The following is a 15,499-nucleotide window of genomic DNA, read 5'->3' on the forward strand; positions in this document are numbered from 1 at the left end:
TGTACCTTAGAGAAGCTTAGGCTTGCAGCAATGGTACCTTCTGAAGCTAGGACAATTCAAGAGACTAAGGGCTGTGAATCCTTTTCCACATTCTGTCAAATTGCAAAGCTGTGGAATTTTGCTCACACATGTCCTGGAAACGTTGTTTACCACAGCTAAGTGGGAATGCCAGTTCATCAGAGCTTGGAAACAACCACTTCACTGAACTGGTGATGTCTCAGGTTGGCTGAGCTAGTTCAGAAAACCAGGACAAGGAGATACTACACCAGCATGGCCATCCTGCTCTTGGTACTGAAGCAGTGTTTGCCTTGGTGTCTCTACACAGCTGTGCACTCTGGTCTTTAAACATATCCTCACAGCAAAATTTGGTATTGTGAGGGTAACTAATGCTCCAACTTTTCAAACTGTGCTCGTTATGTAAGACTACACGTTTGTAAATTCTGTCAACTGAAAAAAAAAGGGGTGGAATATAAAGAGGATCTAATGTCTGGGAAATGGGTGAGCAAAAGAAAGGTCATATAAAATTGACAATTTTGAAAACATATACTCTTACCCTTCTCGTTGGAAAATAGTCCTAAAACAATCCCCAAGGCTCTTGTAACTGGTCGGATCAGTTTTCCCTCTTTGAATCTGGAACCTAGAAAAAAATACAATTTACATCACAGCATGAGAAGTCAGGGATTTTAAGTAACTTTTAACTTTCCAATTATTATATAGAAGGAGTTTTAAAGTTGTTGGGGTTTTGGTTTTTTTTTTTTTTTTTTTTGGTTGCTTGTTTTTTTTCCCTATCTGATTCATTATTATATACTATTCCTGATACACTTATTAACACTGTTTTCATAGAAGCTGTTAAACTAAGGGAAAATAGAACTTTGGCAGTAACTTTTTTTGTAGTTTATGGAACTGGCGGTATAGCTATCACCTTTGACATTTACACCTCCTTCTAGTTGTTTGAAAAATAAGCTGTTAACCCTGTGCCTGATCCAAAGCCCGCTGAAACTAATGGGAATCTTTGAGCCAAACCCTGGTTTTGAAAACCCAAAGTGGAATACTATCTTGTGTTTCACTACGAAATGAATTCACTGTGCAGTTTCTTTCTTTTTATATCTGATGCAATTACAATAAAAATCAACCAGGGACATGACCAGAAATTAAAGCAGCATTCATTTCTCATAATTTAATAATAAGATGGACAATAAAAGCAAGCAATGAATTATTTTAATTAAAACCTTGTTTTTTCTATTTACATTTTGAGAACAATAAAGATTTCAAGAGGAAGCTTGTGGCCAGATTATGATTTAAGACTGTAAACATCTTGTTGCTCATGGTTTATGGACAGCAACAGTGAGTTTAACAAATGATATTGTTTGACTCAGATTACCCTAATTCTTGCAGTTTAAACTTCAGGCAGTACAGCTGTAACTATGGAGAAATTTTGAATAAATTGTTAACAATAAAACTTCTTTTTAAACTGCTAATTACTACGTAGCACTCAAGAAAAGAGAAGAAAAAAAAATAAAAGAAAAAAGGAGGGTAAAGGAAAAGGAAGAGGAGAAGGAAAAAGAAAAAGAAAAGGAAAAAGAAAAAAGAGAAACAAAAAGAAAAAGAAAAAAGAATAATAAAGAAAAAAGAAAAAGAAAAGAGAAAGAAAAAGAGAAAAAAGAATAATAAAGAAAAAAAAGAAAAGAGAAAGAAAAAGGGAAAGAAAAAGGAAAAGAAAAAGGGAAAGAAAAAGGAAAAGAAAAAGGAAAAGAAAAAGGAAAAGAAAAAGGAAAAGAAAAAGGAAAAGAAAAAGGAAAAGAAAAAGGAAAAGAAAAAGGAAAAGAAAAAGGAAAAGAAAAAGGAAAAGAAAAAGGAAAAGAAAAAGGAAAAGAAAAAGGAAAAGAAAAAGGAAAAGAAAAAGGAAAAGAAAAAGGAAAAGAAAAAGGAAAAGACAAAGGAAAAGAAAAAGGAAAAGAAAAAGGAAAAGAAAAAGGAAAAGAAAAAGGAAAAGAAAAAGGAAAAGAAAAAGGAAAAGAAAAAGGAAAAGAAAAAGGAAAAGAAAAGGAAAGGAAAAGGAAAGGAAAAGAAGAAGAAAAAGAAAAGAAAAGGAATAGAAAAAGAAAAAGAAAGTATTGATGTTAGCAATTCCAGTTAACAATAGCCCTGTATCAGGCAATCACTAAGTTGGCTTTATCACTAAGTACAATAATAATTCTACTCAACAAATAGTGTTCAACAGTTTCAAGGAATAACGGACATTATAATCAAGGATGTCATATGCCACAGGATATGTTACCATTCTGAGAAACATCTATTGTTATTTATTCTAATCATGATACTGAATCTCTTTTATACATAAGCAAGAAAAAAAAAAAGGTGTTTTAACTCAATGTTAAACAGCAATGTTCTCCTCTGTCTCAACAGAATTTAGTAGGGTCAAATCAAGGTTTGGATTTTGGCAAAAGACATTAGTTCTTTTGAACATTGGTATTTCCTAAGATGTGTCCCGTGCTAAGACATCTAGCATTTTATTGACTTTGAGGAAAAAAACTTCCAGTGATGTAATATAATTCTGAGGGCAATTATGAAGACAAGACCACACTTTTTTCCTTTTCTTTTCCCAAAGAGTTAGAAGGAAACACTGAGCCCCTCCATAGTCCTAATAAAAGTATTTCATCCACATCTGGGATCTCTATCTGGGGTAACCTCTTTTATTAGCACTAGAACTCACTGCCAAGTTGGCAGAGAGGAGAATGCGATTCAATAGGCTTACACTCAAATAAGTGCTGATGCATAACATTTTGTCTGAAAAGAACCCTTGGGAAGGCTAATAGTTGAAAAAATTGCCTCAGTGCCATCACACAAGGTCCAACAGTAATACCAGCTACAGAAGCTTTTACATTGTGGCAATCAAACAATCAAAATTACAACAGAAAGCAGATTCTATGCACATTTTAATATATTTGAGAACTGATTCTTTATAACTCTGTTCAAAAAAAAAAAAAAGCTTTCTTTGCTTAAAGACATCTTGTAAAAACTCACCAGTAAATAACTTTTTCCAAGTATTGAAAAAAAGATAAAGCTTTCTTAACCCAAACTCTTTTCCTCAAGTTTCAAGAATTGGCCTGCTTGTAAACTCAGAACAAAGCATCACTGTTTCTAAAACATCCTCTGAATAAATGTGCCTTCCCTCTCTTTCACCCTGCAAATGCTCAGGCATGTCCTGCTAGCACATGTGTAAGGTTCCCCACTAAGTTGTGCATGTTTGTAGAACTGGGGCTTTAATCCCAGACTCACTGTGGATCTCAACAATGTGGTGAACATACTTACATAATTTTGGTTTAGAGTTAACACACTGCCGACTTCTCAACTAAATGTAAAAGACTTCATAAAAATACATCTTTGATAGCAATAATGAAAATCCACAACAACCCCAATGTGTAATTTGTGTGTAACAAATGAAAGACAACTTCTTGCTAAAGAAGTTAAAGCAAAGGTTTAAGTTTAGTTCAGTTTTTTGTTTTAATATAGATAAGACTTTAGTATTAAAGGAGTCCGTTTGTAACACTGAGTCACACAAATAACATATTCCTTCCTTCAGGGTTTTTGGATCCATTCCTTCCCTAGTAAATCTTTTTTATAGCTTTAACAGCAATCCTAAAATACATGCCAATTATGTGCTTCAACCTAGATCTGCGAGTTGGGTTCTTTGATTCAGAATTGCTTGCCTCAATAAAATCACGTGTAACTCTTTAATGAACTAGCTAATTGATCACCAGCACTTGTTATAAGAAGCTCAGGGAAGAGCTGAAGAAATGTATGTTTGTTTTTCTGGAGGCAGCAGCAGCAGCAGCAGTCTGTATTAGTAATCCTAATAATAGAAAAGAGTGAAAGCATTCACTTCAAAACACAACCTGGCCTGGTTTTAACGCTTATTAGAAGAATGAACACAAGTGGTGAATGAACACATAATGGCTTTCTCTGATCCAAATCCATTCCTTTCTAAAAACATTATAAAACCACTGGATTTCATGCATTTTTGAAAACTGGATGCCTGCCTTACATATTGCTAGCTTTGTTAGACCACCACACCCCCCCCCCAAAAAAAAAAAAAAAAAAGACAAATTATCCTAACAATATAATTGGAGCATTAACTTCTGATCTAATTTATTATTTTGAAGTCTGAAAAGAAGAATGTGCAGGCAGTGTTCAGAGACATGCTCAGCATATGGACAGAAAGGCTTTTCCAGGACTGGGATGAATGATCTGCTACTCAACATTAGCAATACAACAACCTTCAGAAGTCATCAGAAACTCCAACATATTGTGTGTTCACCAAAACCTTTATCATTAGAAATTATAAACTAACTTTCCTCCTCTCTCATTTTCTTGCCTCTTGTCTTTCTGGCCCAAATGCTGTGGTACTGAGAGCTGTGGGAGGTACTTTAGCCCAGGTTACCTCTTTCGATCCAGGATGACTACTGGCACCTACTGCTACCCTTTTGGCTTCTTGTGGCAGTTCCCACATCCAGCTCCCATGCCATGGGGGACACCTCACAATCTTCCTTTCTGACTCATCACAGCAGCTCAGACTGCTTGTCTTTTATGCCCCTTATGACTGAACAGCATCTTTCCAGTAGCTTGGTTTGATACAAAAGCATCCTCATACTGTTTGAGTACATTAATGTCTTTTCAAGTTTACCACAGAGGCTATATGGTTGGGATCTCAAAATATGGACCAAATCATGTAAAACCATTTGAGGTTTTGGGGTCTGTTCAAGAGGCAACTGCAACTACCAGTTGTGAAATGAATTAACCTAAATTATCCTTATTTTGATAGCATGAGAGAGAGAATTTTGAATAATTATAACATTCCTTGATCAATAACTCTTAATGGACTCAGCCTCAAATCCCAAAATGCAGAAGATGCTCGAGTCCTTTCCTCAGTTCTGCGAACCACTCTCCTATTAACAAGTGATACACCACATTGTGGAGCAATGACTCCACATGAACAGATGTGCCTCTTTCCAATGTCTAACTGACTGGTTTTATAGTAGTTAGTATTTTATTCTGAGTTTTATAAAATCCCCAGTCCACAGGATACTTTCCTGCACTCCTTCCTATATCAAAAGTTCTCTAAGTAGTCCCTTCTAACACAGTATCTATAGGAGAACAAGGAGATGTGTGTGCTTTCTGGAAAAAAAAGAAAAAGAAAAAAAAAGAAAAAAAAAGGGAAATATTTTCTCTCTTTCAGTTGCTAAATGTTTTGTTCATGCTTGCTGAACATCCTGTCAAAGTTGTCTGGTGGATGTCTGCCACTACGGTATCCAGGTATTTACTGTTGCAAGTCTGTTCACCACAATGTTACCTAGCAATCCTCCTCCTTTATTTACTGATCTGGGCTGCAGAAAGATGTTCATCTCATGCTTCAATTGCCTTAGTAATCTTAAAATCTAAAAGGAAGAAACTAGTATTTTTATATCTAGATTCAAGTAGATAGTGAGGAGTTAAATCCCAGCTATGCAGGATGACAGCCATGCGATGCGGACGGAGCAGACTAAACTCACCAAATTCTTGCCGCTGGATTTACAAAGACTATGCCCTTATGCATAAATCCAGAATTCCTTGCTGCTTTTATGCAGTGCTGCTGACTAGCTTCTCAACCACAAAGTTCAGAGAGAAAGAAAAACACTGACTCAGAGAACCAGGCTGTATACCATGTCGCAGTGCTTGCCAACAAGTGGCAGCCTTGGCTGTATTTTCAGTCTCTTCATATGACTTCCTAACGTTTCCCTCCGTGACTGGGACTTCTGCACTACCAAAACAAATAACCTCAGGCACCAAGGTGTTTCGATGCCATACTGCAAAGAAGTTACAAACCAAATTAAACTGGAAACAACACTCACAGTGTTTTTTGCACTTTCATTAATTCCTATGGTACCAGACACTCCTCGCTGTAGGGTTAAGTTGATAACAAAATGCATAATCTGAAGCTCTACATAAATACACATTATTTAACAGTTCACATGCTTATAATAATAATAATTAAAAAAACCCCTGCATTGTATTTAAAATAGATTTTGGTTTGCTAACTTAAACATTTATTCAGGTGTTACTACTATTTAGTGCTATCTGCTTATGCTTAAATTTAATGCAAAACTTTGTGCTGCAAAAAGAACCTTGAAAATAAAATTTATTTCACTTTTTGGCTCGAGTTCTTTGAGTTGCTTATGTTACTTACAGAATAACAACTAAATTGAGAGTATAATTCTGGCACTTATTTTAACAATAAATCATATGAGCTGTTGAAGAACTAAATGTTAGATTTCAAAACAGAAAACCTAATTATTTTAAGCCAAAGATATAAATTCTGCTAGTGCAAGACTCATATTTTAAGTCCTATAGTACTGCCATGATGATTATTTAACTGTAAAAACCCATATGAAAATACAATAAAGTAGTAAGACAGAGAGCAGGCAAAGAACAGAATTTATTCCAAATACCCTCCATAGCAGACACAGATTTGCCTCCATCTAATCACAGAATTTTTCTTACAGTTCATATTTACTTGACAAATAATAGACAATAATGGTGGATAGAGAATTATTATTAAAGCTATTTCAAAATTTATCTAACACCTATTTGTTGGAATTGATGATGCTTTGTAGTTTATTTACCTCTATGACTTTGGAAAAACTTTTTTTTTTTTTTTTTTTTAAGATGAAAAATAAAGGAATAGTAGTAATGGAAATAATTGTAAAGATACCCTGAAAATTAAAAATTCTCTGCAGGGATGACCTTTATAGGAGTTGGAAAATCAACAACCAGGTATCACGGTCAAATAAAAAATTATCAAACACAAAGTGATGAATTCTCACATTTACCAAAGTATTTATCAAACAGTGCAACTCATAAATTCACCCATTCCACACCTGACCTCTGCCTTATTCAATCCTGATCTGTTCTTCTGTCCTCTCTCTCCCTATCTGATCAGTTATCCACCAATTTGTCTCTGACAAAAAGTATCTCAGAAACTACCAAGAAATATAAACAGCGCAAAGGGAGGAAATATTACCTTACCCACATTTGAATAAGGAATAACTCACAGTAGGAGCTAAACTAACAACACATTTAGCAATTTACAGGGGAATTTAGATGGAAAATATTGGCTAATCTGAGCAAAATTTTCATTCAATATGATCATCATCAGTTGTCACCTCCCTTTAGGTCGGCTAAAAGGAATTTAGCTAAACCACCACAAAAGAATTGGTATAAACCTTTTCACCCTCAGTGATGAAACTCCCCATCTGTGTCTTATTCTGAGCTTACAACTTTTTGAAAATATTTTCCCTGAAAATACTGAATAGAGAAACAGCAAAGTGACAAAATGGCACATTTCAGCAGTACTCTGTCAGTTCACTTAGTGTGAGTCTTATTCTTAGACCAGACAAAAGTACACTAATCATAAAAAAGAATTTCATCACTTATTCCTTTTATAGATGACTTTCCTCTGTCTCATGCTTTTTTTATTTAAGATAAGCAGCACATCATCCCATCAAAAAACACCAGTGGAAAAAAGAAAGCAGTACCTTATACACCAAGAGTGTAATAAAGTGTTTTAGAAATGAAATGAAAGCTGCATTTTGTGAGCTACCAATGGAAAAATATTTGCCTTTTTTTTTTCCCCCTCCTGCAGTAATTTTTCCAGTTATGTGCACGGGACAAGCATACAGTAGCAATGATGCCAGAAAGAAAGTTTCCTTTGCATGTAGCTTTAGAAAAGAATTAACAAAAATAAATTTATCCAGCAGCAGGTCAAATGAACCCATGTACCTGTTTCATGCAAACGTAGTCTGGGAATTTTGCTAACAAGTAACAAAACCAACTCTTCACAGCAGTTACAGGCAAACATTTTACTGCCTTCTTGAGAGAAAGAAATACAGCAGAAATGAAGTGCAAGCCATAAATGATTTAAATAATCTAATCTTGTCAGCGAGTGTGTGTGCAGGGTGGGAGTTCAAAGTAACAGCCACCAAAAAATGTAGTGAAAACTATTATTTTTCTCATTCCACACTAAAAACTGGTCAGAAAAACAGCATGTGTGCTCTTAGCGATATTGGTGTGTAAGCTCCCTTTTATTTCAAGGATGAAAATACTGAGCACACTTGCATGTTTTTTAGCAAGGTGAGACTATGGATTGAGGCTCTGAGCTGGCATCCTTCTCACTTACTCTATGTGCACAGCCTTTCCTATCTTCCATCTCCAGTTTTGTTACGGTCTTGTATTCCTGGAGTCCCAGATACATCAAGCAGAAATTGCTCTGGTGTTCTGTGTGCCAGAGCAGGAATGGTTTGACTTGTCCCTCTGCCAGTGTTGTGAATACCTTGAAGGTATAAATTCCGTCCTTGAAACTTTGCTTTGGCTGTGTGGAGACAGCTTCAGAGCACAATTAAGAATGCAGTGATGATCATAAAGGGATAACTGTATTTGAAATATCACACTATTTCGTGTGAAGGATCACGGAATATGCATGATCTTAACAATCTTCTGAAGATATCATCAGCTAGGAATTGCCAACTGTAAAAGTAATTGGTAAATTCAAACACTGTATGTGGCTTTTTTTTTTTTTGTCTACATTGTCTTGTGTAAAGCACTTAACACCTGTGAAAGAATCTGCAGAAATCAGTAATGGTAAAACCAGCATTTTGCTTTTTTCAGTGATAATTTTATTTCTGAAACTTCTGGTAATCTCTGCTTCCCAAGGAAAAAGAGAAACAAAAAATAAACCCACCCCAAGACCTATAGATATTTTTGCCCTTTACTTAAACTGGACAAATCATTGACAATGGCACCACAAGGAATAATTTTGTATTGTTAGAAATGATGGAGTTATTTTTATGATTTTAAATACGGTAGTCACTCGTGGCCTAAGAAATGAACAGAAAAAAAATCTGGTTTTCATTAGTTTTGCATAAAGTCTTGTATGTTTTCCTTCAAAACAGCTTGCAGAGAACCAACAGACAAAGTGATGAGGAATCTGTACTAATGACTGGAAGAGATTTCCAAGAAATCAGATATTAGATTATATCATATGAAGGCCCCAGTATTCAGTCTTGATTCAGAGAAAAATGAGAATGTGGTTTGGCTGATTTCAGTTTGTAACATGTGTCTGTCTAAAAACTGTCCAGTTTCTTATCTCAGTTTAACTTCTGTTACAAAAATGTATATCCTCTCTTGACCTTTCTCTCCTGGGCTAGATGGACCTTTAGTCTAACCCTGTAGACCCATTCCTGTGTCCTGTGACATTCCCGGGATCTACGATTCTAACTACTGAGTTTCTGCAAATTAGAGCCTTTGAAAAATGCAAATGTAAGTATCAAATTTTCATCTACCAGTTAAATGATACCAGATTAGAGGAATAATTTTGCTGCCTTTATAAAGCAAGGGCATACTCTACTGTTTCAAAAAGATGCAAAGGTAAATCTTAATGCAACACTGCAAAATAAAACATGTATCTGATAAGCCACAGGAAGTGAGTAATTGCTATTCATCATTACTGGACAGTACCTGAAATACAAACAGTAAGCCTTGTTCTACAATTCTTTGAGTTCAGGAAAATTTAATTAAGATCTATATCCCACAGGAAAAAAGTAACTTTTTTTCAACAGTTCCTATAGAAAGGGCCAATTACTTCTCCATAGTTTTCTCAACAAAGCTTTGATTTCCATGTCCCCTATGGTAATCACACAGCACTTTTCCTTCTGAGAAGGCAGGAAAACCATTGTGGCTTTCTGGGAGGATTTTGAGGAAGGAATTTTTGGAGAGTTGTTCAGTACTTTTCACTGTTCATTAGTATTTTAAGTTCTTTGATGAGATCAAAGTGTATTACAAATTAGTGCTTAGTGTATCATGAATTCTTTTTCTTTTGTATTAAAACCATTTAGCACTAAAAATTTGCAAACCACAATAAAATACACATTACACTTGGTCCCTATGGTCAAAGTAGGAAAGATAACCAAAAATATCTTTTCTCTCAAAGGAAAGAAATGGTTGATGACAGAAATCGAAACTCGTTTTCAGTGGAAAATAGCCAAAATCAAATTGTGAGTTGCTGAAAGAAGTGTTAGTTCTGAGTGTTCACCCAATCTTCTATGCCTGTGCTGGAAAATGGAAGGAAACAATTCCATTAACATAATGTGGCTGAGATTTACTGGAAGGGATACAAACAGACTTACCAATAAGTACAGATAAATACCCTGCATTTGAATACCTTAATGCACATGCCCTTTGTTATTAACAGTGAAATCATTTCAAAAGACTGATTGTTAATATACATAAGATGGACATTACCTACAATGCATAAACTGCTTCCATGTAAAAAAATGACCTTTTTCTATTCAGCTGTATGGCTAAGGGACAACAAATTGTACACCCTTAAAGCAATGTTAGCTTTTGAAATGAAACTAGTAAAGACGAGGAAATTCTGAGTTAAAGACTGAAACTCAACTCTTACCCACCCAGCTGTGTCCCAGTATTACAGTTTATATGGAATTCATTATCAGGCAGTGCTAAGTGACCCCAGCAACTCTGAGCATTCAGTAGGGTATGAAAAGGCAAGATAAGGATGAAATTTCTTCTGAAGCGCTACAACATTCTCTGCTGTGGTGACTGAAAGTAAAACTCGAGAAGTATTGGAACACTCTTGCTTACTGTGAATCAATTTATCTGAAATAGTGCACTTCCCTCTGTAAAAAGCAAACCAAAAAAGTAATCCTGTAAATTTAAGGCAAGTTTGCCATGTGTTGAAATGGTAACTTGCCAGTCCACGGGTATATAACCACACTTGCAGCAAATTTTTGTGCAACATCGAAATTCACCCTAGGAAGTAAAAAGAAACCTTTGGCACCTGGGAATATACCCTATTAATTCACCCCAGGAAGATATTACAAAAATCAAGATGAGTTCTCACAAGTTCAGTGTAGTAGAAAACCAGCAGCTATTTTTAGCCTTCAGTACACTTTTTTCCCCTCCTCTAATAGCTCTTATATTCTTAATAATTAACAACAAAAAAGAATGCTAAATGAAACTCATGAGAACTTATGAATCACAGTTGCTACAAAGATGTCAGGATACTAAAAGACCCCACCCAAAAGGATGATTTTTCTTATTTGTAAATACATTTTGAACCCTACCAGAGTTCAAGTGTTCTACAGCCCAGTTTTTTTTTTTTTTTGAACACCAGAAAATAAGACTTTAGTGCTGTAATGGAAACGCTAACAGGCTCTTGACAACAGGCTGCACCTTTATATCACAACACACTCTCCCAGCTGAAAAAACTCATTAGTTACCAAGGATAGTGTGGAAAAAAGAGCCTTGTTATTTTAGGAAAGACAGTTGCTTGGAAATTGGCATAAAGTGGTGAAAATTGAAAAGGAAGGATTCTTTTTTCTTTCCCCCCCCCCCCTCAACCCCAACCTAACTGCTCCATAAAGTAATGCACAAATCATTCATTATAATGAGTCATAACAATGATTTGTGATCTTCCAAGTTTTCATTTTATGCCCCTCTGTTCTTCCTTAAAGACAGGAGGATAGACAAAGACTGGAAACTTTGGGTCATATGGATCACGGCACCACTGCTATGTCTGGAATTTTCTTATAAATATCCTATTGCTCTGAGGTTCATAGGCCTGACTGAAACAGCAGGGACGATCTCATTTGTACTTTTATAGTTGTAGAGGGATTTGCAAGAGTTAACGCAATTTTCCATAATATTTCTTACCGGCTTCAGGAATAAAGGGAGAGTTCCCCTTTTAATCAGTATCTGAAACATTGTTAAATCTAAACTAAAACAGGACTTCTTTCAGATTTAACAAGACTTTTCCAAGTGCTGATAATTTTAAGGGTACAAAGCAAGGCAGCTTAGAAAAAGAGTGAGGATTTCAGCAAAGCATTTGTGGGTAAGCAGGCAGTACAGTAACCTGGGGGTTATACTTCTCAGAAGATTTTACTGCATGTTTGCAGCCTTCTGCCTTTTAAAGATTGTTTTTTCCAAAAAGAAATGGTAAATGATTCCTTTTGAGTTGATGAAAATCTTTGAACAAAGGAATCTTCGGGTTCTGTTTTGGTGATGTAACTGAAAACAAACCATTTCACCAACCACCAGCAGGAAGCTAGAAAAACTCCTCCTTTCATTTAGAAGGTTTTTTTCAAAGGTATTTTGCTCACATTCTTCTCTAGGCAGACAGACTATACTAACATGGCTGATATAACTCAGTTATTGAGCCCAGAGACAGAAAACCAGGCAGTTCTGATATTGTCATATAATATTTCTCAGGGACTACTGCTTTGTTGCCTGCCCATGCTCAGTAGCTCTCCCATATACCCACATAGTCAATTCTTTGCACATGGACTCAGATATGAAACCAACATAATCATTGAATTATAGAACGAATGCCTACTGATAAATAAAATGGGCTTGTTGAAAAATGATTGTTGGAACAAGTGCTTCTGCATGCTTATACAGGGTAACTAACTAGTATACATATCACTGTATATAACAAGTGAGAGTATGCCTTTGTTGGTATTCCTCTGCCCTAACAAACCCTGCTATGGATGACTATTAGATGCTTCAGTAACAATGTCTCATCAGCTCCTCAGCTAGAATACTGTGATAATACTTGCTGCAAAGCCAAGTGCAGCTTTGCTCAATGCTTTGGAGAACTAAGTGGCTTAGGGCTATCAGCAGAGATGCAAAAGGCTTCTAAAAAGATGAACCTTTCACCACTCTTGTGATGATCTTTAAGGTCTTTTCCAATTTAAATGATTCTGTGATTCTATAAATTGCTTTTTTTTTTTTTGTCTAATGCCAAACTGAGTAAGAGTGCCTTAAATAAAACCCTAATGGCACAACGTGTGGGCATGCCACCTCCTTTTTCTTAGTACATGCTAGCTAATGGGAGAAGCAACTACATGGCTAGCTCTTTGGAAGAAGAATAGCATAATTTATCTTCTTACTCAGTTATGCTATTCTTCCAGAGAGCTAGTCATAGAAGTAAGCTACTGGTTTACTATGTCACATAACGCTGGCAGTAGGTTTACCTGAGCCATTGTGGGTATAATCTTTCTGCAATATAGTCTGTGCACGTAAACAGGAATCCAAGAATACCTAGGATCAAACTTTGTCTGCAGTGGAGTCTGAAAGGTGCCCAGACTAAGGTATAAGAAGGAGAAGGTATCTAAATGGCAAAGTACACTGGTATTATCCTTGTTGAAAATCTGACTCAAGGCGTTTCCCAAGAATAAAGCTAACTGTAAATGTCTGCAGAAAGGAATCTCCAGTTTCATTACAGACAGGGGAGAGTTCGTAGCTTTTTTCTCCTTCAAGACTTTTGACATTGCAAACAGCCATCCTGCCTACCATCTACAAGAGTTAACACCTACCAGTTTATTATAGATCATTTATTAGAAGTCACAAGATGCCAACTTGTCATTGTAACTGGCAGCGGAAACTGCAGTCTCATAATCAACAAACAGTGTTGCTTTTATTGCAAGAAGTTTTCTCTGTGAGCCTGTCATCTAAGTAAAGGGCAAATAGGGAAAGTCAGTCAGAGGGGAATGACTGATAGATGTGTAGAGAGCGAGCACAACTATGAAACTATGTGGGAGAAAGAAGAGTGTGGCCCTGAAGAAACACTGTGTATTGAGCAGATGGAAAACCCCGAGGCAGTCATTCGACAAAATATGAGCTGTGTATCATTGCTTCTGCTCCGTCCCTGCCATCTCCAACACCTATAACCAAGCACTGCAATTTGTAAATTTCTCTTCCCTCTCTTCTTCTGCAGTGAAGGAATGGTGATAATGTAGACATGAATGATACTTGAATTGCTATATGGAATGCATTTACTGTACCAAAATTCCCCTTCTACTCTGGTGAGACCCCACCTGGAGTATTGTGTCCAGTTCTTGAGCCCCTATTACAAGCAGGATATGGACATGCTGGACATCCAGAGAAGGGCCATGAGGATGATCAGAGGGCTGGAGCACCTCTCCTATGGAGACAGACTGAGAGAGTTGGGGCTGTTCAATCTGGAGAAGAGAAGGCTCCAAGGACACCTTATTGTGGCCTTCCAGTATCTCAAGGGGGCCTACAAGAAAGCTGGTGAAGGACATTTTAGGGTGCCAGGTAGTGATAGGACTAGAGGGAATGGAGCAAAACTAGAAGTGGGTAGATTCAGATTGGATGTTAGGAAGAAATTCTTCACCATGAGGGTGGTGAGACACTGGAACAGGTTGCCCAGGGAGGTGGTGGAAGCTCCATCCCTGAAAGTGTATAAGGCCAGGCTGGATGTGGCTGTGAGTAACCTGATCTAGTGTGAGTGTCCCTGCCCATGGCAGGGGTGTTGGAACTGGATCATCCCTGAGATCCCTTCCAACCCTGACATTTCTATGATTCTATGCATTATAATGCATAAATCCATATGCTTCCATTAACAATAAAAGCACCTTAAAAATACATTAGAAACCTATGGATTCACTTTATATGAGGTACTTCTGCAGGACTTTCTATCTTGAGCAACAAATATTACAAAAAGTTACGTAGTTTTCAGAGGTTTCCTGTTCTTACACCACAACTCATATCTAATATCAGCTGGCATCTTTAGCATGCCTTAAAGTCTTTTATAGGATCAAAGACACTCCTCTGCTCACTGTTCTGTTTAATGCACTTCAGCAATTCCTGTTTTCCTTCTCACCACTAGAGTATAATGTGCACAAGAAGAACTTTCCTAAAATACACAGAGCAAAGACAGTATGACTTGAGAAACTAATTTTCTTTGAAGCAATATGTAAAGTGAGAATGGTTCAAAGACCACACCAACATTATAAAGTGTCTGAAGAATAAGAGGGATAATCAGCAGAGTAATGCATTTCCAGGTCTGCTTGTATAATGGCCTCTAAGTAGCCTGCAAACTTCTTGCCCAGGCTCAGGACTGTGTACTAAGAAGTACTTGATCTGTTGTCATTAAGTTTCTGTCCCAAGGGCTTGTGGAGTGTCACTTAATACCCTGAAGATGATCTTCAACACAAGTTCAACACAAACATATATTAAATACGACTTGCTGCCTGCAGACGTGGAAAATTCTTTAGAAGATTAGTACCAAAATATAAAGTGTCTGGCCAGTGGATATATATTGGATAAATACTGGCTAAAAGTGGAAAAAATCCTTACTAGACAAATTTAATAGTATCTAGAACTGCTCATCTACTCCTATAGACTAAGTTGAGCTATTAGTGAGGAATCATATTCTAAAACACACAGAGGAGAGTCTGAATCAGTGTATAATAAATCACTTTACCTGTTCTCCCCTTGTTAGAGAGAACTTCACAGATATAAGAAGAAATCTCTTTCTGAAAAACCCCAGCTGATTTACCAGGTATTTACACAGCTGATTCATACAGTACATTCTAAAACTCTACCAGCAATAAGCCCCCATTAGACTTCTGAGCTTTACAAAACA

The 15,499-nt window shown here is 36.5% G+C and overlaps 1 protein-coding gene across 1 annotated transcript in view; it reads right to left on the minus strand.

Annotated features, from left to right (window-relative positions):
- SLC25A21 (solute carrier family 25 member 21) overlaps positions 1–15,499 on the minus strand; it is a 257,777-nt gene that overhangs the window by 73,363 nt on the left and 168,915 nt on the right. The window contains exon 3 of the mRNA XM_054400575.1: positions 554–637. Within this exon, the coding sequence (XP_054256550.1) occupies positions 554–637 (84 nt within the window). The remainder of the gene's footprint in view (positions 1–553; positions 638–15,499) is intronic.

Source organism: Indicator indicator, chromosome 4 (genome assembly GCF_027791375.1).
Source record: "Indicator indicator isolate 239-I01 chromosome 4, UM_Iind_1.1, whole genome shotgun sequence".
Lineage (NCBI taxonomy): Eukaryota > Metazoa > Chordata > Aves > Piciformes > Indicatoridae > Indicator > Indicator indicator.